A 20741-nucleotide genomic window follows, 5' to 3' on the forward strand; every position below is an offset into this window, starting at 1 on the left:
GCCCTGTCTGGGAACAGGGGGGTGGAAGGAGGAGCCACGGGGACTAAATAAGTGGCCCCAGTTGCGTCTCCAGCTCGACTCGAGTTGCAGGAGCGCCTGCCGTGAGCGCCTGTGTGAGGCCTCCGGCTGTGCTTCGCCTCAAGGCTTCTCTGTAGGATGCTGGCAATTTCTTCCTGTGGCCTGACCATTTAGCAGAAGTAGTCAGAACTTTCGGCTTGTATTCACTGAGTCTGAGCAGCTCCTGACTTGCTGTCGTTTTGACTGAGCAGTGGGCCGGCTCCACACAGTCTCAGCCCTGCCCTGCCTGTGCGGGATGCTACTCCCCGGAAGAGCACTGCCCTGGGACCAGGTTCTGGGGCAGCCTTGTTCCCAGCGTGCACTTGGCACCAGCACAAAGGCATGGTCTTCTGGACCAGGCCCATCTTCGCTGGTGACTGTCTTCCTCCTCGGATGCTGGCAGTCCCACCTTTCAACCTGAAGAGGCCTCGGGCGTCAAATCAGCCTGTTTGCGAGGCCCTGAGAGCTGCCTGGGTGTCATATGTGCCGTCTCCCAGCCAGTCGGTCAGTCAGCCTCTGGTAACTTTTTCCCTCACATGCCCATTTTGGCTCAGTCAGGCGTGGATTTCAAAAGGCGTCCGAACTTAAACCACTTGTAAGTCTGAGTCTGCCAGATGCACGAAGAGCGAGCAGTGGCTGGTAACGAAGCTGCTGCGTTGGACACTGTCCCCGGGTCGCGGGGGTGAGCCTGAGCAGGGCTGGACGTGGTGCCGGGCTCTCCTTCTCTATGGTTTTTTGCAGATTAACTCTCTGGGCCCTGCCTTTTAAAATAACTTCTGCAGAAAACTAACCTTCTCCATTGTACACTGACTTACTGGTTCACCTCTCAGAGGCCGTCCTCGCCCCCGTGCCCCGGATTAGAGAGGACGGAGGCCCGTTGTAGCACCGCTGCTCTTGGAAGACACGGAGGCCCAGAGGGACGTGCACGGGTCCAAGGGGGCCAGCGGGTGACTGGGCCAGGCCTGTTCTGTATGTGACCACAGCTCGTGGGAGACAGCTGCAAACTGTGCTGTGTTGACCACTCCTGTGGCCAGAGAGGACGGTGAGGTGTTCAGATGAAGAACACAGGGGAGGGGTCTGGGTTCACTGCAGACGTCATGCAGTCATGACCGCAGCTCCTCACGAGGTCTGGTCTCTGCTGCCCTGGGCACCTGGCCTGCCCTTCTCTCACCATGCCCTGGACGTGTCCTGCCCTCTTGGGACTTTGCTTCTGTACCTACAGTCCCTCTACCTGGAAGGTGCCCCCTCCTGCCATCCCTTCTGGCAGGTCCCCTCTGTGAAGCCTCTCCCCCACAAGGGGGTCCTTTCTGGGAACACTTCTGTGGGCACCCTGCTGACGCGCCGGTCTGCCTAACTACCTCCACCGGACCCAGGGCTGTGTGCACCCCCAGTCCCACCCCAGACTAGGCTCACACCAGGGCAGGGAGGGGTGCAAGGATAGGTGGATGGATGGACAGACGGAGGGACGGATGGATGGATGCCAGAGTGCAGAGAGCAGCAAGTAGCACTGCAGGAGTAGAGAGTACTGGACGGCAGGGAGACAGGCCTAGAAGAGACAAGACCCAGGCTGAGGGGGAGGAAGGCCAGGAAGGTTTGTGACTCAGACAGAGCACAGCTCAGTCTGGGGAGAACAGAGCGGTCTGCAGTTTTATTTTAATGAAAACTTCTGATCTTTGTTACAGAATGTTACAAAATGTTAGTCTCGGTTTTTGAAGTAACTAAAGCAGAATTAAGACTCAGTGGGACAGCGGATGATGAGCTGATCTGTGATCCCCAAGAGGCAGTTGATGCAAAAACAACAGATTTTGTTTTAAAGATGACTTTTTAGAAATCTGAACTGTATTTGGTAACGACGCGTAGGCGGTGACGGGGGGTGAGGTTCTCCAGCGCAGACGCTGCCGTGGGCTCGGTCGCGGCGCGGGACTGGGGACAGTCTCTGTTGTCTCTGGTTTAGTGTCTGCTGCCAGTGACTGCTCATCTCCGAACGTCCCCGAGTTTGTGGTTATACTGAAGAGACATTGTTTCACTCTTCTGTCTTGGGGAAAACAAGGCATGCTGAAGATAAAATTTTTTACAGTACAATACGTATTTCTTGGTCAGATTTAAAAGTCTTAAAATGCACAGGAGCCTGAAACTTGTTTTCTTCTTTCTTTGTCATTGCAGGATGTTGTTTGGGGATTAAACTCTTTGTTTACTGTAAGTACATGGACCAAAATCCCAAGTTTTTTCTAGATTCCGCTGACTGCTGGCTTTAAGCATCACATTGAGAATAACACAGGGAATTAAAAACAACACCGTGTCCATATTGAGCCCCCCTTTTCTTTGGTACTTTCGTGAGTTGGAAGAACAGTGAGACAAGAACTGAGGGGGGTTTGGAGTGACACATGGGGAGGCCATGGGGCTGGGGAAGAGAAGGTGGGAGCAGAGCGTCCCTGCTTCTGCCCTGCTGGAGTGGCTGCCTTACTTCCTGGGGCCACTGCCTGCCCTACCAGTAGCTGGTCCGCATCCTCTTCACTCCCAGGTGCCATGGTTTGGTTGAAGGAGTTTGTGGTCACCGACCTTCAGGCTTTTCACAAACCCAGAACTTCAGAGTTGTTCTCTTCATCAGTGACCAGCGGCCGTCCCCAGAGAACAGCACCTTGCAGGCAGGGCCTGGAGGGCGGGAGGAGGCACGGGGGGAAGGAAAAGGTGGAGAGCTGGTACTCGGACTTTTTTTTTAATATAATTACTTGTTCCTTTGAGTTTGTGCTTTTTGATCATAAAGGAGCTTTAAAAAAATAAGCTTCAGAAATCTCTCTCTGGAAGAAAAAGAAAAAGGCTTTGCTACTTTTGGTAAAACCTCTGGTCCCTCCATGAAAATGAGCCCTTCCTGGACAGCCCACAATGGCGCCGGCCATCGGAGGGCCGCTTCTTGGCCGCCGGCAGACGTGCCCCTCAGCTCAGCCCAGCCCCGCGGGCAGGGCTGCTTCCCCAGCCTGTCATCTGAGGCTGCAGTGTTCTTACCTTCAGGAAATAAAAAACAGCCTCAGAATAGACTGTCAAGTGCCTGCCTCCCTTTGCCTTCCCGTCTGACGTCACACTTCCCGATTCCAGGGCCTGCCGTAATCTCCAGGAGAAGGCGGGACCCAAGGGGTGCTGAGCCATCTGGGCAGTTTTCTGCTGGTCTCAGTCATTTGTTGTGAGTCAGGCTTTTTCACTGAAGTGAATGAGGTTTTACTTCTGGAGATGCAGAGGCTGGAGTGCAGTTTAAAACGTGCCTCACAGCTGTACTGCTTTTTTGTTTTAAAGGACATCTGGTGCAGTCCTCTCCCTCCACTCCGCACCTTCCGGATCCTAAAGAGCCCATCAGAATTGCTCATTAAGTCTGTAATGGTCATTCGAACCAATATATTCATTTTAGGTCAAGTACATGGAAAAGAAGAGGAAGAATTTTGTGTGTCTGGTGTAGTCTTCATATGCATCAGGATTCTCACAGAACATGTGCTTTATATTTTTTCGTATTTCTAGGACCTGGAGTCTAACTTCCCAACTGAACAGTCTTAGAGATTTACAGTTTTTCCTTGCTGTATTTGTGACATGTCGGTCATACCCATGTTTATTTCCAAATCAGGAACACAGTCCCAGGATTAAACATTTCTCCTGAGGGAGAGTATAGTCGCCTTTACAGTGACCCAGTGATGGCCGTGGAAGCAGTGACTCATAAGAACCAGTCTCTCTTCCCCGGACTTTAAGAAGATCAGGCAGGGTGAAGACAGGACAGGCCTCCAGTCTGAAATCCACGGTTACTCTTGGGGGAAGAGAGGAGTAGCCATTCCAGGGCTTGTCTAAGGTGGACAGGGTCTGGTGCTTCCTCCTTCAGCAGGGGGACACTGGCCTTGTGGCGCTGTCCTACATTCAGTTGGGTTCCAGATGCCATTCCTACTGGGCTGAGTGCGATGCTTATGGAGATGAATTAAAGGGAAAATCCAGGTAAGGTCAGAACAGTTCCAATTTAGGAAGGGAGAGGTGTTAACCACAAAATAAAGGAGAAAATGAATTTTTCAGGAGAAGCGAATAGGATTTTATTTAAAAATGCTCATGATAATAGTGGTTTGTCATTCCCCGATTATCAAAAATAGTGTCTGAAGTTAACGTGATTGCTACTTCCTCACCAAACTTTGGGTCCTCATACGTAAATACAGCCCTCCCTTCTTCCTGCCACGTTTTGAATAAAGTACCCACATGCTAAGGACTCTGACATCAGAACTTGAACTCTCAGGAATTTTCTCAATTCTTTATGCCATTTTGCCGATTAGATTTCTGTTGCCTGGTTCTTAAGATGAAGACTTGTAACAGCGGGAAAACAGATTCATTGTTTACTTTGAGTTTCTCTCTTTTTAAGGATCTCTTGAATTTTGATGATCCACTGAACATTGAAGCTGCAGAACATCATTTGCGGGACAAGGTAAGTGAGTAACGGGAACATCCTGGGTCTCTGTGTTTGGTGAAAGGATAATGACTGTTTCTTGATAAGACACATACGAAATGGAGAATGGTGGGCTCCAGGCCTGGAAGTTAAAGCTGCTTGTGAGCAATGTGTTACGGAAATGTGAGTGGTCTCGGGAAAGCGCCTGACCCAAGGTGTTTTTATTAGACGGGGTTTCCTACTAGAGTTCAGTGTGAGTGATTTAAAACAAGCAACTCTTTTTTTTTTCAACTTTTGTTGAGTTACAGTCAGTTTACAACGTTGTGTCAATTTCTGGTGTCCAGCACAATTTTTCAGTCATACATGAATATACATACATTCATTTTCATGTTCTTTTCCACCGTGAGCTACAAGGTCTTGAATATATTTCCCTGTGCTGTACAGTGTAAACTTGTTTATCTCTTCTATATACATCTGTCAGTATTTGCAAATCTCGAACTCCCAGTCTGTCCCTTCCCACCCCTAAAACAGGCTACTCTTGCCTTATGACAGCGTAGGGACCGGAAGGGACGTGAAGGGAGTCGCACCCACCAGCGCCACCTGCCCCCTGCCCAGCAGGTCGCGTCCCCCGCCCCAGGAGTTCCGGCCCACGTGAGCCGCTCGGGTGCCGAGCCCACAGTGCCGAGATCATGTTTATTACTCTCAGTCTTTATTACTCTCAGTCTTCAGTTCCTTTTTTTGTTGTTGTTTTAACTTTTCCCTCCAAGTCAGTGCGTAAACTATCACTCACTCATTTTAGGAGCTGTTGAATACTGTTCTGTGAAGTGGTTCTTCCAGCCTTTTCCCCCATCTCTTATTGGCAGGCACTCAGGTTTTTCCTGTGGGACTTTTTTCCCAACTACAAATGATAAGGCAATAAACGTCCTCTGTGCCCCAACCTTACGGAGCGCTTGAATGAGGCACTGGTCTGCCCCAGGAGTCCAGGAGCCGGCCGCGTGCGCCGGGGACGGGGCTGTTGGAGGTTGTGCAGGAGCTAGTTAGGCTGCCATGGACAGCATTGCGGTGCTGACTCCGTGCAGTCACAGGACCCCACGTTTCCTTCTCTGAACCAGAGTCCCCGCGAATCCTTGCCTCCCCTGGGAGGCACCCACCTAACGCTGTCAGACGGGCTGGCGCTGCTCTGAACATAGAAGTTCTGGAAGCCATCACGTTGGTTCTGAGTATGGTGCTTAGCGTTGAGAGCGGTTGTCTTTGTGTAAGGCCTGTGTGCCAGCACGTGCAGGGCACTGTGACTGTGCCATGTAGGACGGTCCCAAGGTCCTGAGCCGAGGAGCAGAGGCACTGCCTGAGCAGGGCCCTGAAGAGTGGGCAGGAGGCCCGGACTGAGACACGATAGCCCGACCACCCAGCCTGTGTCCTGCGGCGGTACGGCAGGCAGCATTGAGACTTGCGGCCGCACGGAGGGCGTCAGGTGCTTCTGGACAGGCGGAGAAGGCGGTCTGGGAGGCCTGCGTCCTGCTGAGGGACCCCGGAGACAGCAAAGGTCTTAGGTCCTCACTGCTTGCCCGCCTTCAGGGGTCAGCCGTCTGCACCCTTGGGCGGCCCTGGCTGGGCTGTGTTGTCTGGCAAAGCCTTGGTTTGTCCGCTGCGCTGACAGGCCCGTGCAGGTGTGCTCCTCGGTCCCCGGCCTTCGCAGGAGGCTCCATTCATGTTGGAAGTCCACCTGTCATTGTCGCGGACAAGGACTTCCACACTCTGTACTGTGACAGCTGGCAGCCCTGCAGACTAAACCTTGTCAGGGAAGAAACACCCTACAGAGCCAGGTGGAGAAAGATGTTACATATTGTTTATCCTTTTATTTTTCTTGGAAGGTTGTTTCCTGATCTTTGTATGAAGTAGGAAGACTTGGAGGTCACAGACAGACCTCATTTTGTTGTGCTTCGCAGATACAGTTTATTTTGTGTCAAGTTCTCAGAGAAAAAGCCTTTCTGGTGAGATGGGAATTGAGATCTGCTGTGAACCAAGTGGACAGGAAGGAAGTGTGTTCCAGACTCAATAGCAGTGCAAAGGCCCTGAGGCAGGAGTGTGCTCAGGGTGTCCAGGGGAGAGTGTGAAGGCCAGCATGACTGCAGCAGGGCGGCAGGGGTCCGCAGTGACCTGACAGTGGCAGCCACCCTGAGCAGCCCTCCTGGGTGCCTGGCACTGTCCCACCTAGCCCCCAGGGTGCCTTTGTCCTCCTGACAGCTCCACACAGAGGGACTCTTGCTGTCTCTCATTTGCTGCTGAGGAATCAGGGCCACCAAGAAGGTTAAAAAAAGACTTGCCAGGAAGGGGCAGAGCCCAAGATTTGCCTCCAGAGTTCATGCCTTCTCACGGGTCCTCAGAGGGAAGGGGGAGGCTGCAGAGGCCTGTTCCAGAGGACTCCTCACCTCTGGACGAGAAGATGAGGCAAGGGGGATTAAGACTACGCTGAGGCACCTTTGGTCCTGACGTCGGGGCTCTGGGGGTGGAGGTTGCCTGTGGGATCCTCACAACACCCTGCGAGCTTCGGCCGCGGCTCCCTGGGAGCTCATGGTGTTGTTGGCTTCAGGGTACTGTGGAAGTGACCTGGTGAGAGTCACTAGAGGCACGCCAGGGCTTCAGCACAGCCCATGTTTGCTGCAGGCGGGGGGCTGCAAGGGAGCCTCTGGACACTGTCCTGGGACCAGTGCAGGCCCCCTGGCGTGCGGTCACAGCTCTCTACTTACTCACCTGAGGCACCTTTCCCAGAGCTCTGGAACCAGGCACCCGCCCCCATCTTGAGAGTCACCGGGTGAAGCCATTGCTAAGAGGAGCTAGTGGCTCTGCCCCAGCCCTCCCAGCGCGGCCCCAGGAGAGACCGCGTGGGGCAGCAGCTCGCCGCCACAAGAGGGTGCCCGTCTGCGCCGCCAGGGCCGAGGCCGTGCGACCCCGCGGGCAGCTGTGTGCTGGGAGCCTGCCGTCAGGCCACGCGCTGTCCGCCACCAAATGCGGGCGGGCGTGCTGAGGTGGATGAGCTCCAGGGCCCCTCGCAGTCCTGCCAGGACAAGGAATTTTGCCCCTCCCCTTTGAGAGAAAAGGCCTGGGGACAGGCCCGTGGGGTGGGCTCAGGTCTGAGGTGAGTCACCACATCCACACAGCCTTTTTACAACTGAGGGGTCCCCCCCGGCTCCTGGGTGGCCTCTGCTCGACGCCAAGGAGGGGCTCTGTAGCAAGCCCGCCCCTCCTCAGGCAGGGAGGTCGCCCTCCGGGTGGGCTGCACCAGGGCCGTGGGTGGCAGGGTCCTGGGGAGACACAGGGGTCTTCCTGAGAGCGGCAGCCTGTGACTCATACGCGTCATGACCTTGACCCCGCTGGTGAATCTCACTCTCCCACCTGCAGGACCCAGAGTCTTGGGCTCCCTTCTGCCCAGGGCTGCTGTTTGCGTCCCGCCCCAGCACCCAGCTCAGTTGTGCCCGGGGGTGGGGGGGGTGGAGTGGCACTCGGCTCCCACCACCTTGCCAGACCCTCCACACTCCAAGAGCCCCCGGGGTCCTTGGCTCTGGTGCATCCGACTTGTTGTTGAAGTGTTGGCCCCCGCTAACCCCTCCTCCTCCCCCATCCCTCTTGCCCACAGGAGGACTTCCGGAGTAAAGTTGAAGACTACATTAAGCGCTACGCCAGATGATAGCAGGAGCGGACTGCAGGGCCTGGACTGTGTCTGAAGTTTGTCTCCAGCTGAATCCAGGCGGGAGCCTCCTCCCCAGTCCCCTGCTCCCCTCAGTCCCGCCGCGTCGTGCGAGTCCTGTGACCGCGCCGTCCTGGGGAAGAACCTCTTCACGGCTGCCCATTGTAGAGAGAGTCCCACATAAATACAGCAAGGAAGTGTGCTCGCAGTTCTAGGGTTGTCTGCTTACCTTCACGTGTTTACTTTTCTGAAACCGTACTGTACAGGCTGTTGATGAGATTCTTGAGGAGTTGTAATGAACTCAGAACTGAGGCTAGAGCTTGCTTCTCCCCTGTCCCCAGAGTCCATTCCCTGCGCAGGTGATGCTAATGACCTACTCAGTGTAGCTCGCAGGTCGGCGATCAGAACCCGCTGCAAACTGTGATTGGATGCAAATTCTCTTAGCTCCTTCCACGAGTGTTGGCCCTGCCTAGGTGTCGTGAAGCTTCCCAGAATTCACTGTAGATCTCTTACTGAAATGCGTATTTTATTTAATGTAAGTATATTTTGGAACAGATTTGTAATTTGTACGACTTAATGCTTTAATTATTTTTTTCTATCCTCATTTAGTTTGTATTTTCATTGTATAGAGCAGACAGAAAGATGTTGGGTCATGCAACTATTGAAGAGAAATACAAAGAAAATATGAAAAACACATTATTCATTCTGTCCAAATGCAACGAAAATTTGGCTTTTAAAAATCAGCTCTTGTTTTCAGGTCCAGATGGGGCAAAGAAGTTTCAGGATCCTTTGAACCTAGATCTGGATGATTTAAAAAAAAAAAAAAAGGGCAGGGAGCCCTTCCTCACATGCTGCCCAGAGGAAATAGGTTGGAGGCCACTCCAGCCAGGGGCCTGGTGTTTCTGCAGGGGTCAGGGGCTCATAAGCCAGATCCTCACGTTCTGGGGCGCGGGAGCGAGACCTCAGGAATCAGCCCAAACATGTCTGATGCCAGAGACTGTACCTGTGGCCTTCTGAGCTTGCTCTGGCCCCAGGCCTGTCTAGGGTAAGTCCCAGAGGGCCAGGAATCCGCCAGCCTCAGTTCAGGCCCGTGACTTCAGGGTAAAGACACGGAAGAGAGGCAGGCGGATTTATTCCAGCCTTAGGCGTCTGGACCGGTGGGATCAGGTGCAATAAATGTTCGCATGGCTTCGCCTGCTGCCTGCCTGATAACGCTCAGGTTTGACTGGCAGCCTCCGTAGCCCTCTGAATTCCCCCCAGTCTGCCATCTCCCTGGTCTTGTGTGTTTTTCTTAATTTATTACACAATCTCTGTTATGAGATCAGTCTGTCCTGGAGATCAGCAGGGGCGGAATATGGGGCCCTACTTCCCATTGGTAATCAGGGATTGTGCCCTTTCGGCTGGAGGGTGACCCCAGCTGCTGGGCCACACCTCTGGTGCACAGAGTAGGAAGGCAGGGCCTGGGTCAGGGCTCGCTGGCATCTCAGTGTCTCAGGGCCTGTTGGGCACAGTAATACCCACCTCTCCAGGCCTGAGAACAGTGCTCCAGTTCACGTGCTTTTAGTTGGAGCGCTGCCCAGTGTCACAGGGGCTTGCCAGCTGGCCTTAGGGCCGTCCTCTGCTTGGGGGTCAGGAGAGCAACAGCTGGCCACCCACACGCCTGATTCGTGCCCCTGCGAGCCAGGGCACACTGCTGTCTGCCAACTCCAGCCAAGTCATCTCCCATCTCAGCTGTCCCAGCAGCCCCAGGCTGCACCCTGAGGTGCGAATGGAGGTGGAGGAAGGAAGGCAGCGCCCGATGTCAAGTGGAGGCGTGTGATGGAGTTAAGACTGCCTCCCCCGGACCAGACTGAAAGGGATCACGTCCATTGTTAATACTGACCTCACACAATAGAAAGATACTTTTCTTCTCAGGGATCAAGTAATTCTTCAAAAATGACATTTCCCCTTTCCCTGGTACCTCCATTAAAATAAATAAATAAACCTAATTATTACCACCCCCCAAAATAAAATTTTTTAAAAATTTAAATTAAAGGAAAAAAAAAGACATTTCCCCACAGGTGGGTCGTCCCTTTCCGTCCCATGGCAGTCCCTCAGAGGTGTTCGCCTCCCTGCCCCTCCCATGTCGCTAAGGCGCACACCTAGCCCGGCCCGTCTCCGTGACCACTGGTGCCGGGCTGGGTGCTTGGCCGGGGGGCCTCTGGCGCCTTTTGGCTGCAGGACCCTGACTTCTAGGACTTTGGGTTTCTTGGGGTCTCTTTCCCACTTTTAGGCCAAACTGACGTTCTGGCTGTGATTGTGTGCCCCCCAACCTAGTGATAGTTGATGATTTCTGACCTACCAGGGGGTGGGGATGCCCAGCCAACAAGGCCAGCCCTGGAGCAGAGCAGGGTGGAGCAGGCCCGGGAGACGTGATGGCTCTGACGTTCAGTCGGGTCCCCATGACTCTGCTGCTTCGAATTTGACGTGTCAGCTGCATGGTTTTCGAGCATACTTGGAAGGGACAGCTCAAGGGTAGCCCTCTCAGAAGGGAAAAGTCACGTCTCCCCTCTTACAGTCCTTCAAACACAACACCTGCAAGCTACCTCTGCAGTCTTTCTGTGGAGCCAGGGTGAGTGTTCCTCGGGTGTTGAATGCTGATCTCTCAGCTGTGTGCCTCCTTGCCCTGCAGCCATGGCCTCACTCCTCATATGTGCTCTCCAGCCACTGTATTTGGGTTGTTGCAGGACGTGGTCCCCAGGGGCAGCATCTTGGGTTTTGGTTAACTTCACAGGACGCCCTGCCTTGCTTGTCCTTACCTCCAAGACCTGAGAGCCTTAGAGGCCTGCTGGCGTGGTTTCCACCAACCTGAGATTCGGTCAGTGTGCGCACCTGCTAGAGAAGACGCCGCAGTACAAAAATGAAAAAGTTCATGTAAAAACTGCATAGTATGCAGACTGTTCACGGTACTAAAGTGTTTTGAATATACAGTCTTTGAAAGGAGCACATACCTTAGTATTTGCAGTTTAAATGTTCCAGAGTGTCCATGCCTGTTTCCTTCTGCCCGTAGGTACATTCCTGGGGACTTGAATGCTTGTCTAGAAAGATTTCACAGGTGCGGAAGGCAACCGTGTCCTTCCCTGTGACTTGGCCACAGCCAGGCAGGTCTCAGCAGAGTCCCAGGCCCACTCTCAGGATGTCTGGTGGCAGGGCTGGCATGTCTTTTTCTCAGGACAGCAGACGCAGATGGAACAGTCCTGCTGCTGGGCCCAGGACCTTAGCAACAAAAACCTCGGGGGGCAAATCCCAGAAGCAGTAGGGGTCACCAAGACGTACCGCGCGCCTTCAGGGGACAAAGCCCTGTTCCTGGGTTGCTCTGTTACCCCCACCTTTCCTTCTTTAAAGACCTGCTGTGAAAAAAGACCGAATTCCTGTTTGCATCAGGCTTGTTGCTGATTTGATGATCAAACAGAACTTTCTTCATATCAAAAGTCCAACAAGATGTTAGCCACCAGTTGCAGCTTTAACAAGGCCTATTCCTGGCTAGGACTGTCTGTTCCAGGATTGTTTCGCTTTCATCCACTTAAAAGTGTTTATTCTTGGAAAATCAGGTCTCCTACAAGTTCATCATTCTTCAAAAAATAGTGTGTCTAGTAAAATCCTAATATATAGTCTTAGTAAAATAGTGTTTTGCTTTTGCTCTGCCAGAGAAGAACTTGGAAAATGAGAAAACCTGTCGCGCCCCTTTTCTCCCTCATATAACCTTGCCTCAAACAAACAAAAATCCAACAGATTGGAGGGGCCAACTCAAAGGAGTGCTTATCACCCATTGAAGTTACCACCCATGCCCTGGGTTTCCAGGGGGTACTAAAGTTGATTTATTTAAAGAGTTGTGGTTTGAAAGAAGTTCTTTTAAAAATCCAGTGATGGAGGCGTTTGGGGGCCTTGCATTGTTAAGAATGTCTGTTTATTCATGTTAAACTGTATAAAGAACTAACATAACCTCTTAAAATCCCATTTTAGGCTTCATTTTCATTGCCAAATTCACTGGGCTGGAATTCTTCCGGTAAATTCACTGTGGTTTTTTGTTTTTTAAAATCTTGTGGCTGGTTGGAAGAAACAGTCCGTGTCCCAAGGGTCCCCAGTGCTGGGGGAGAGACTCCGGCCAGGCCCCGTGCCCCGCAGGCCGGGACAGGTGCTGGGCAGGGCAGCCGCAGGAGAGACTGCGAGCTTGTGCGGCCTGGCTCCTCACCTGCTCTCCCCACAGTTCACATCCAGGAATGTCCTTTCCCTGCTCAGACCCCTGTGTGAGGCCTGTCAGGTCTCCCCGGCCGGGCAGGACACACTTGTCTATGTTGGGTTTTTGGCACCTCAGTGTCAGCCCACTCCCCCACAACTGCTGCTTCCCGTGCGCTGCCTGGTGCTTGCAGGAAGGATGATTTGGTCTCTTAAACCACTCGTTGTCAGACAGCTCTCTTTGAAAATATGTTCCCACCTCGGCAGCCCTGTTCACCCGCATGCCTGCCTCCCCTCACCAGGAGGACGTTGGGAGCCAGAAGCTGGGCGCAGCGCTGTGAAAGAGCCTCGTCCTCAGAGGTTTCAGCCTCGAGTCGGCGTCTGGGAAGAGAAGCCCTGTGTTCCTGGTGAGCACCAGGCTCTCGACGGAGAAGCAGATGCAGGTGGCATCCAGTGTGCTTGCCGCGTGCCTGGCCAGACTGGTCGCCGTGCTGGGGGCAGAAACCACATCTGAGTGAGTGAAAACCTGACCACAGGTACAGACGACGGTTTCGAGACACTGGACACCTGGCAGTGCAGGACAGCAATCCCTGAATGAGATGCGCCTGGTCCCCAATCTCGGCACGGCGACAGAAGAGAGCCGGCAGGCACTCTGACTTGAGATGAAGCCAGGGTCCCAGGACAGAGGGCTGCACAGAGCGCGAGCACTGAGGGCAGGGAAATGCACCACCCAAAAGAATCAGAAAATGATGCTTGGAGCTCACATGAGGCCAGGAATAGCCCTCGTTCCCACAAGCCAGAATGGAAAACCCTGTGATTCACAGGGCGTTGGGAAGGTTCTCAGAAGAGGACTGGCTCAGTAACAGGAAACCACACTCAAGACTACCCTGGTCCCACCAGAAATCTTAAAAGCAAGCCTCAGAAGGATCAGTTAATGCAAAGTTACTGTCCCAGAACAGAGACAAATAGGGCTTATAAAAATCCAGAAACTGCTACAGGCAGCAACTAAGCCCGAAAGCCTCTGTCTCAGGGGTCCCGAGACTGCCGTCCCCTGAGCAGAGGCAGCAGGGCAACCTGGGCGGACAGGACCTGCAAAGGAACCCTGCCTCAACTAGCACCAGCCCCCAGAGCCTCGGCCACCACAGGCCTGACGCTCTCCACCATTTGGAGACACTGAGGTGGTCAGACAGCACTGACAGGGAGCCCCCCAACACGAGCACCTGGCCAGACAAGTCCCTTCCAGCTCACCCCTGATTGCCCTTCCCCAGTGAGAGACAACGATCAGCCCTGCCTGGGGAAGCCCCAGCACCGGGCGGACCACACAGGCCGAAATGACACTGCAGAGGCTCTGGGCCCCCCGGGCGCTCCTCTGCCTGCTGACGGGAAAGATGTAAATGGGACTCAGTCTCCTGCCATCTCATAGACAAGATGTCCAGGACACAGGTGAAACCGCTCATCATACTGAGAACCAGGGAAACAGCAACTTTCATGAGAAAAGACAATGAACCGGTACTAGTAATGAGCTGAATCAGGTGTTGGAATGAGCTTATGAGAATTTTAAAACACCTGTCATAAAAATGCTTCAAAACTTGATTATAAATGTTCTTGAAACAAATGAAAAAAGTCAACAGAAATAATTTATAGAAAATAACCAAGTGGAAATTATAGAACTAAAAGATTCAAAAACAGAAGATTTTGAAACTTGGATGGCCTCAGTAGTAGAGTGGAAATGAAAACGGACAGAATCAACAAACTTGAGGACAAATCAATAGAATTTACTCAACCTGAACAACAGAGAAAAACATTTAAAAAGAAGGGGGTGGGCAAAGCTGCAGGGACTTACGGGGCAGTAACAGAATATCCAGCATTCATATCATCTTGATCCTGAAAGGAGAAATGGAGTGAAGCTGAAGGAGTATTTGAAGAAATAAGCCCCTGAAAACTCCCCAAATCTGGTGCAAGACAAGATCTTGAGAGATTGAAGAAGGTGAATGAATTCCAAGCAGGATGAGTATGAAGAAGTCCATGCGGAGACACATCATAAATGAAACTTCTCAAGACTAAAAAAATCTTCAAAGCCATCAGAAATGGTGCATTACCCATGGGGGACACCAATCTGAATGACAGGGAGTTTCTCCTCAAAGCCATGGAGGCCAAAAGGAAGTGGCGTGACCTATTCATATGCTGGGGGAAAAATAACTCACAAACTCTGTCTCCAGCAAGACTTTGCTTCAGGAATGAAAATGAAATCAAGATATTTTCAGATGAAGTAAAACTAAAAGCATGGTTTCCAACACACCTGCCCGTGAAGACCGGCCAGGAGAGGTTCTTGGAGCAGAAAGGAGATGATACAAAAGCATCTTTGTAAGTCATATTTGATGCTGAAGTAAAAAATCATGCCGTTTGGCCCTCAAGACGGTGATACTTCAAAGTGGAGAAGGGAAAGGGAACTAGGTGCGGGGAGGCCGCCTGCTTCGCTTGAAGAGGCGGATGGCGGTGTCAGAAGACTTCATCAGCTCGTGTCTGTGGTGGTATGCAGAGCAGCCACTAGGAGAAGAGACACAACAACCAGCGTGAAGACGAGGGAAATCAGCAAAACTGACAAAGAACCTTTGAAAAACTTCTCCCCCATAAATGCAACAAGAAAACTGGCCAGAATTCTCCGAGTCAGCTTCTTCAGAACTCTGGGAATTAACCAGAGGCTTGAGCGCTCCAAGGAGCATTTACTCCAAAAGGTAAATCTCTGCAAGCACAGCAGGTTCATGGCGTTCTCGCGGACATGAGCCCTGTTCCCCACTCTCCAACTCCACAGTGGCCTTAAAAACCAACACCCCACATTCACAATATAACTTGAATTACCAGAGGACACAGAACATGACTGGAGCTCCTTCAGAGCCTTATGTCCAGAGCCTGTCATTACAGTTGACCCTTAAATAATATGAGAGTTAAGAGCGCCAGCCCCTCCACCACACGTGTGGCTGACCGGCTATATATACATCAGGAGTTCCCGTGACCCTCTCCTTGGGTTCAGTAATTTGCTAGAACAGCTCATAGAACTCAGGAAAAGAGTTTCCTTACTAGATTACAGGTTTATTATGAAATGATACAACTTAGGAACAGTCAGATGGAAGAGGTGCCTAAGGCAAGGTGAGGAGAAGGGGCACAGAGCTTCCTTCCCCTCTCTGGGGTGCCGCCCTCCCAGCACCCCCACATGTTCACCAGCTTGGAAACTCCTCAGCTGGGGTTTTAATGGAGGCTTTGCTAATGTAGACATAATTAGATCATTGGCTACTGATCATTAAGTTAGATCTACAGCCCCCGTCCCCTCCTCAGAGGTTGGGGGTGGGAGGAGGCTGAACATCCAGTCCTCTAATCATGTGGTTGGTTTCCCGACCACCAGCCCCCTTCCTTAGGGGCAAGCTTGAGCATGGTTGAGAAGGGCCTGTCACAAATAACGGAAGATGTTCCTCTCATCTTTATTACTCTTGTCATGTAGTAAACTCCAAGGGTTTTGGAAACTCTGTGCCAGGAACAGGGACAGCGTGAACACGCATTTCTTACTATCATTACCAATATCACGAGCCACTAGGGAAGTGCAAGCCAAGACCACTTCACACCCACCAAGACAGCTAAAGTAAAAGCAGACATCACGTGTTGCTGAGGATGCTGAGAAATTGGGAGTCACTGCTAGTGAGAATGGCAAATGCTGCAGCTGCTTCTGAAAACATTTTGGAAGTTCTTCAGGTTAAATAGGAAGTTACGTGTTACCCAGCAGTTCCACCCCTAGTTACATTATCGAAAGAACTGAAAACATCTCCATGCGAAAGTCTGGACATGAATGTTCAAGGGCAGCATTATTCATAATCGTCCAAAACTGGAAACAATCCAAATGACCATCAAGGGATGAATGGAAAACGAAATGTGGGCTAGCCAGGCAAATGGACGGTAGTCATCAGTAAGAGAGGATTGTTGAATCGTGCTCCAACCTGGACTAAAACCTTGAAAACATCCCAACTGAAAGATGCTAGACACAGAAGGCCACACGCTGTATGACTCCATTTATGTGAAATACCCAGGAAAGGCAAATTATAGAGATGAGAAGTAGCTTAGTAGTTGCTGGGGGCTGTGGGGTAGAGGAAATGGGGGTGAGTGCTAAAGAGTACAGAGTTTCTTTTTGGGGGTGATGAAAATGTTCTGGAATTGGATGGTAATGGTTGTGCAACCTTGTAAACACTAAATTATATACTTCAAAAGGGTGAATTTTATGGTATGTGGATTATATCTGTTTTTAAACATTGAGAAATCAAGATGGAATACTGAAAAGTGTTCAAATTACCCACAGGAAGGCAAGTAAAGAGAAACAGAATTGAGAACCAGATGCAACAAGTAGAAAACAAATAAACCGGTAGATTTAAGAGCTAAGATGAATAATTATATGTAAATGGTCTAATAGTCACAGACAAAGATCTGCAGAGTGGATTACTGTGGTTTGGGAGAGCTGCTACCCTGGTGGAAAACGGGGTAAAGGACTTTGTATCATTTTTTACAACTACATGTAAACCTAAAAGAATCTCAGTAACGTTTTCCATTAAACTATATATCCAGCTCCCAAGAGGGAAAAATTCCCAATGCCTAGTATTTAATACAAAACTACAAGGTATGCAAAGAAGCAAGAAAACAAGACCCTGGTAAGAGGGGGGAAAATCACTCAACAGAAACACACCCAGAAATGGCAAATATGATGGAATCAGGAGACCACAGCATTAACACAGTTAAAGAAGACAGAGGAAAGAGTGCTCATGTTAAGTAAAGATACGGAAACATAAAAAGGACGTAAATTCAACTTCCAGAAGAAAATTACATGCATATGTGTAATGAAAAATACACTGGATGGGTTTAACTACAGATTACATGTTGCTGAAGAAAAGATTCATGAATTTGAAGACAGAGCAATAAAAACAATCCAAAATGAAAAACAGATAGGAGTGGGGGAGCTAGGGAAAAAAAATCTCAGAACTTCAGTGAGCTGTGGGACAACTTCAAACTTTATGGCCTCATAAACTTTTAATGGGAGTCCCCAAAGGAGCAGGGGAGAGAGAAAATCATTCGAAGGTACAATTACAGAACTTTTTCCAAATTGATAAACACTACAGATTCACAGGTACAAGGTCAACAACTTTAAAGCACAAGAACGTGAAGAGAACCACACCAAGTCACATTCTAAATGGCTTAAAATCAGCGACAGAGCAAAAACAGTAAAAGCAGGCAAGAAATGAAAACAATACATAAAGGAACAAAGAAAAGGGTGACAGATTTCTCGTTGGAAACAATGCAGGCAAGACAACAATGGAGAAAAATCTTTATTGGAAGAGAACACTCAAGCTAGAATTCTGCACCTAGGGAAGGGATCAGAGATGAAGGCAAAATAAAGACTCTTCTCATACGTACAAAAGCTGAAAGAAGTCACGCCAGCAGACTAGAGCCACGAGAGGTTCTGAACAAAGTCCTCAGGCAGACGCAGCATGATTTGATACCAAATGGAAATGTGGAACCAGGGTTTCCCAGCCTGAGCACTACTGATATTTGGGGCTGGATCCGGCCCCAGACTCGGCCGTCCTGCGCGCTGTAGGGTGTTTGGTAGCGCAGGTAACCTCTCCTCTCTGCATCCCAGGAGCACCCGCCCTCCAGTTATGACAACTGAAATTGTCTCTAGACGTTGTCAAATATCCCCTGGAGGGAAGACTCACTCCCAGCTGAGAATCACTGTATTAGATGCAAGTTTCTTTTCTTACATATTTTTCATCTCTTTATGCTTTCGAGCAATAGTCTGAGAGAATTCCTATGCTCAGGCACTTAGCTCATTAATTCACTCTTTATGCCTATTCTACTCAGCCCATCTATTGATTAAAAAGAGACTTTTTTACAGCAGTTTTAAGTTCACAGCAAAACTGAGCATATGGTAGCGTTCTCACGGGGCCCTGCCCCTACACCTATAACCTCTTCTACTGACATCACACAGATGTAACATTTGTTACAATTGATGAACTATACTGACACATCATTGTCACCCACAGTCCACAGTTTACACTGGTGTTCACTCTTGTCGTTGCACATTATATGAGTTCTCACAAACATCTAATGACATGTACCCATTATTATAGTATCGTTCAAAATTGTTTCACTGCCCTACAACCCCCCGGGACTCTATTTATCCTTCCCTTCTACCCAATCCCCGGCAACTCCATTGAGGTTTTAAACCTCAGTTATTACAGTTTCCAGCCAATATGTTTTTTCATTGTTGTCTGTTCTTGTTTTATGACTGCCTTTTTAAGGAATAAAATATCCTCTTACCTCCTTGGAGATCTTACCTCTATTGAAGACTTACTCCAATAGCTCTCTCACTTTTCCCCCTTAGTTCTGAGTTCTGTTTGTCGCAGGCACTATCTCACTTTCATGGAGATGGCATTCCTCAAATATTTAGTCTTTATTGGGCACTTCTTTCGTGACTAAGACATGCTGTTAGGGCATCTGTTGTGTCTGTCTGCCCAGCGCACTTGGAGGAGCCGTGGCTGCTGCTCCATGTCGCACCATACGCTGCTTTTAGTGAGAGTAGAGGAGGCTGAACTGCTGCCTCAGCACTGGTCCTCTGTGTGTGGGCACCACCAGCCGTGTGGGGCGTCATCTTGTCTCTGACTGTATCTGCCTGGAAATAAACCCGCTAACTGCTACATGTGGGTCCAAGGAGTGCTTGAGGTGAGTCACCTGGTCAGTTGTCCCTGGGCCCCTCCAGCTCCCATCCTTATAGCCTTCCATATAGATTTAGAAAATGAAACTCGCCCCTACTTTTCAACCCCTCCCCCCCTGCACTGCTCCCACCTTTGCTCTTAACCTCAGGCCTTCTCACTGCCTCCAGGACTAGCACTTCTTTCTCTCTTATCTTCAGCTTCCTGGTTAGCTGCCTTCCTTCAGCCTGTGAACATGTGCAGTCTTACTAAAATATTTCCCTTCATCTTGTACCCCTCTGACCTCCTTCCTTTCTCAGCCTTTTGAAGAGTTGACTACATTCCCCACTATTCCTTGTCCTGTTCCTTCCTCGGCTCTGCACTCCCTTCCCCCTCGCCCATGCTCTAGTGAAATTTCTCTCCTGAATTCATCAGTGTCTCCTGACTTGTGTACAGTAGACACTTCAGATCTCCTCTCAGTTGCACGATGTACTCTGACATTCTTTCGTTAGTCTCTTTCCTTTCCTCCTCTTTTGACTGGCCTTGAGTTCTTGCATATCTATTTGCTTCTTAAATTTAGGTGTCCTTTGTTGCTGGCTGCATTTGGCCAGAAATGAGCTTGGTTTGCAGGCAAGAATGAAAGGAATTAAAGAATCCAGAAATGTAGAAACTTGCAGAGCTGGGAAAGACAATTTCTTCTGGGCACCAACATGCGATAAAATTGAGAAAGTCTACAAAAACTCACTTAAAATTCAGCTTCTTGGCAAAGCATTCCTGAATTCAAATTCTGGCCCCATTACCCCTGGCGCGAACTTGGCAAGATGCTGACCGTCTCTGTGCCTTTCCTCATGCATGAAGTGGAGCTAAAGGTACCCACTTGATACTGGTGTTATCAAGATTAAACTACTGAATACACGAAAGGTGCTTGGAATGGTGCCAGGCACATGTCAGGGCTCAATTAAACGTAGAAACTGTTTTTTTGCCAAAAAGGCAAGAGATGGTGGATGGCTTCACTGGAATTCAAGAATCTGAATCTCTGCCCTCACCGCTTTCACAACTGACTCGTGTTTGGGTAGAGAGGATACGCGATCACAAGGCGTTTCATCTGACTGTCGCAGACAGCTGGGCACGGCCAACACTCAGCCCGGCCTCCCACCCCGCCGTGTTCCTTCCTGTCCCGTCGCCCCCTCCCTCGTGCCCCGCGTCCAGCGGTCCCCACCGCTGCCTATTCCACATCCTGAGTCTATCCCGGGCCCATCTTTCCGGAGATTTGCGCCCCGGGTTAGTGTCCCTCATCTCTTGCCTTGGCTTCTCTAACAGCCTCCACCTGGCCTCCCGGCCTCTCCTCCAGACCCCTCAGGCCCGCGCTCCTGAAACGAGCCCCAATTTCACCCAGAGTCACCTACGGAGAGGGTAGAATCAGGGAGGAGCCTCCGGCACCGCGGCAACCCGCCGGCCTCGGAGGACCGAGGCTCCCGCTCGAGCGGGGCGGACACACGCGGACCCCTCCCGCCTGGGCGCCGCCCGCCCACTGACCGTTCTGGGCCAGCGCAGGACTCCCCGGCCCGCGCTCCGCCGCCGTGGCCACGCCCTCTGCGACACGCACTAAGCCCCGCCTCCCCGACACTTGACCTCGCGCAGCCCTGGGGCCCCGCCT

At 50.8% G+C, this 20741-nt stretch overlaps 1 protein-coding gene and 1 long non-coding RNA gene across 7 annotated transcripts in view; one reads left to right on the plus strand and one right to left on the minus strand.

Annotated features, from left to right (window-relative positions):
- Nucleotides 1-8841, plus strand: part of UBE2F (ubiquitin conjugating enzyme E2 F (putative)) — a 49038-nt gene extending 40197 nt beyond the window's left edge. For 2 of the 3 annotated variants that reach the window (XM_032480649.1, XM_032480650.1), the window contains 3 exons: nt 2221-2253; nt 4439-4501; nt 8097-8841. In XM_032480649.1, the coding sequence (XP_032336540.1) occupies nt 2221-2253; nt 4439-4501; nt 8097-8147 (147 nt within the window). In that variant the 3' untranslated portion in view covers nt 8148-8841. The remainder of the gene's footprint in view (nt 1-2220; nt 2254-4438; nt 4502-8096) is intronic. The other variant, XM_032480648.1, reaches the window with a different exon arrangement.
- On the minus strand, nt 8655-20704 carry LOC106728799. 4 transcript variants are annotated; one of them, XR_001365056.2, is made up of 4 exons: nt 18731-20482; nt 14662-14909; nt 14206-14246; nt 8655-12853 (listed from the first exon to the last, which is right to left on the minus strand). It is a non-coding gene; the product is annotated as an uncharacterized LOC106728799 (long non-coding RNA). The 4 variants fall into 4 exon arrangements; XR_004320188.1 differs by lacking the exon at nt 14206-14246; XR_004320189.1 differs by lacking the exons at nt 14206-14246; nt 14662-14909; nt 18731-20482 and adding an exon at nt 20621-20704.
- Nucleotides 20705-20741: the final 37 nt, after the last annotated feature.

Source organism: Camelus ferus, chromosome 5 (assembly GCF_009834535.1).
Source record: "Camelus ferus isolate YT-003-E chromosome 5, BCGSAC_Cfer_1.0, whole genome shotgun sequence".
Taxonomy (NCBI): Eukaryota; Metazoa; Chordata; class Mammalia; order Artiodactyla; family Camelidae; genus Camelus; species Camelus ferus.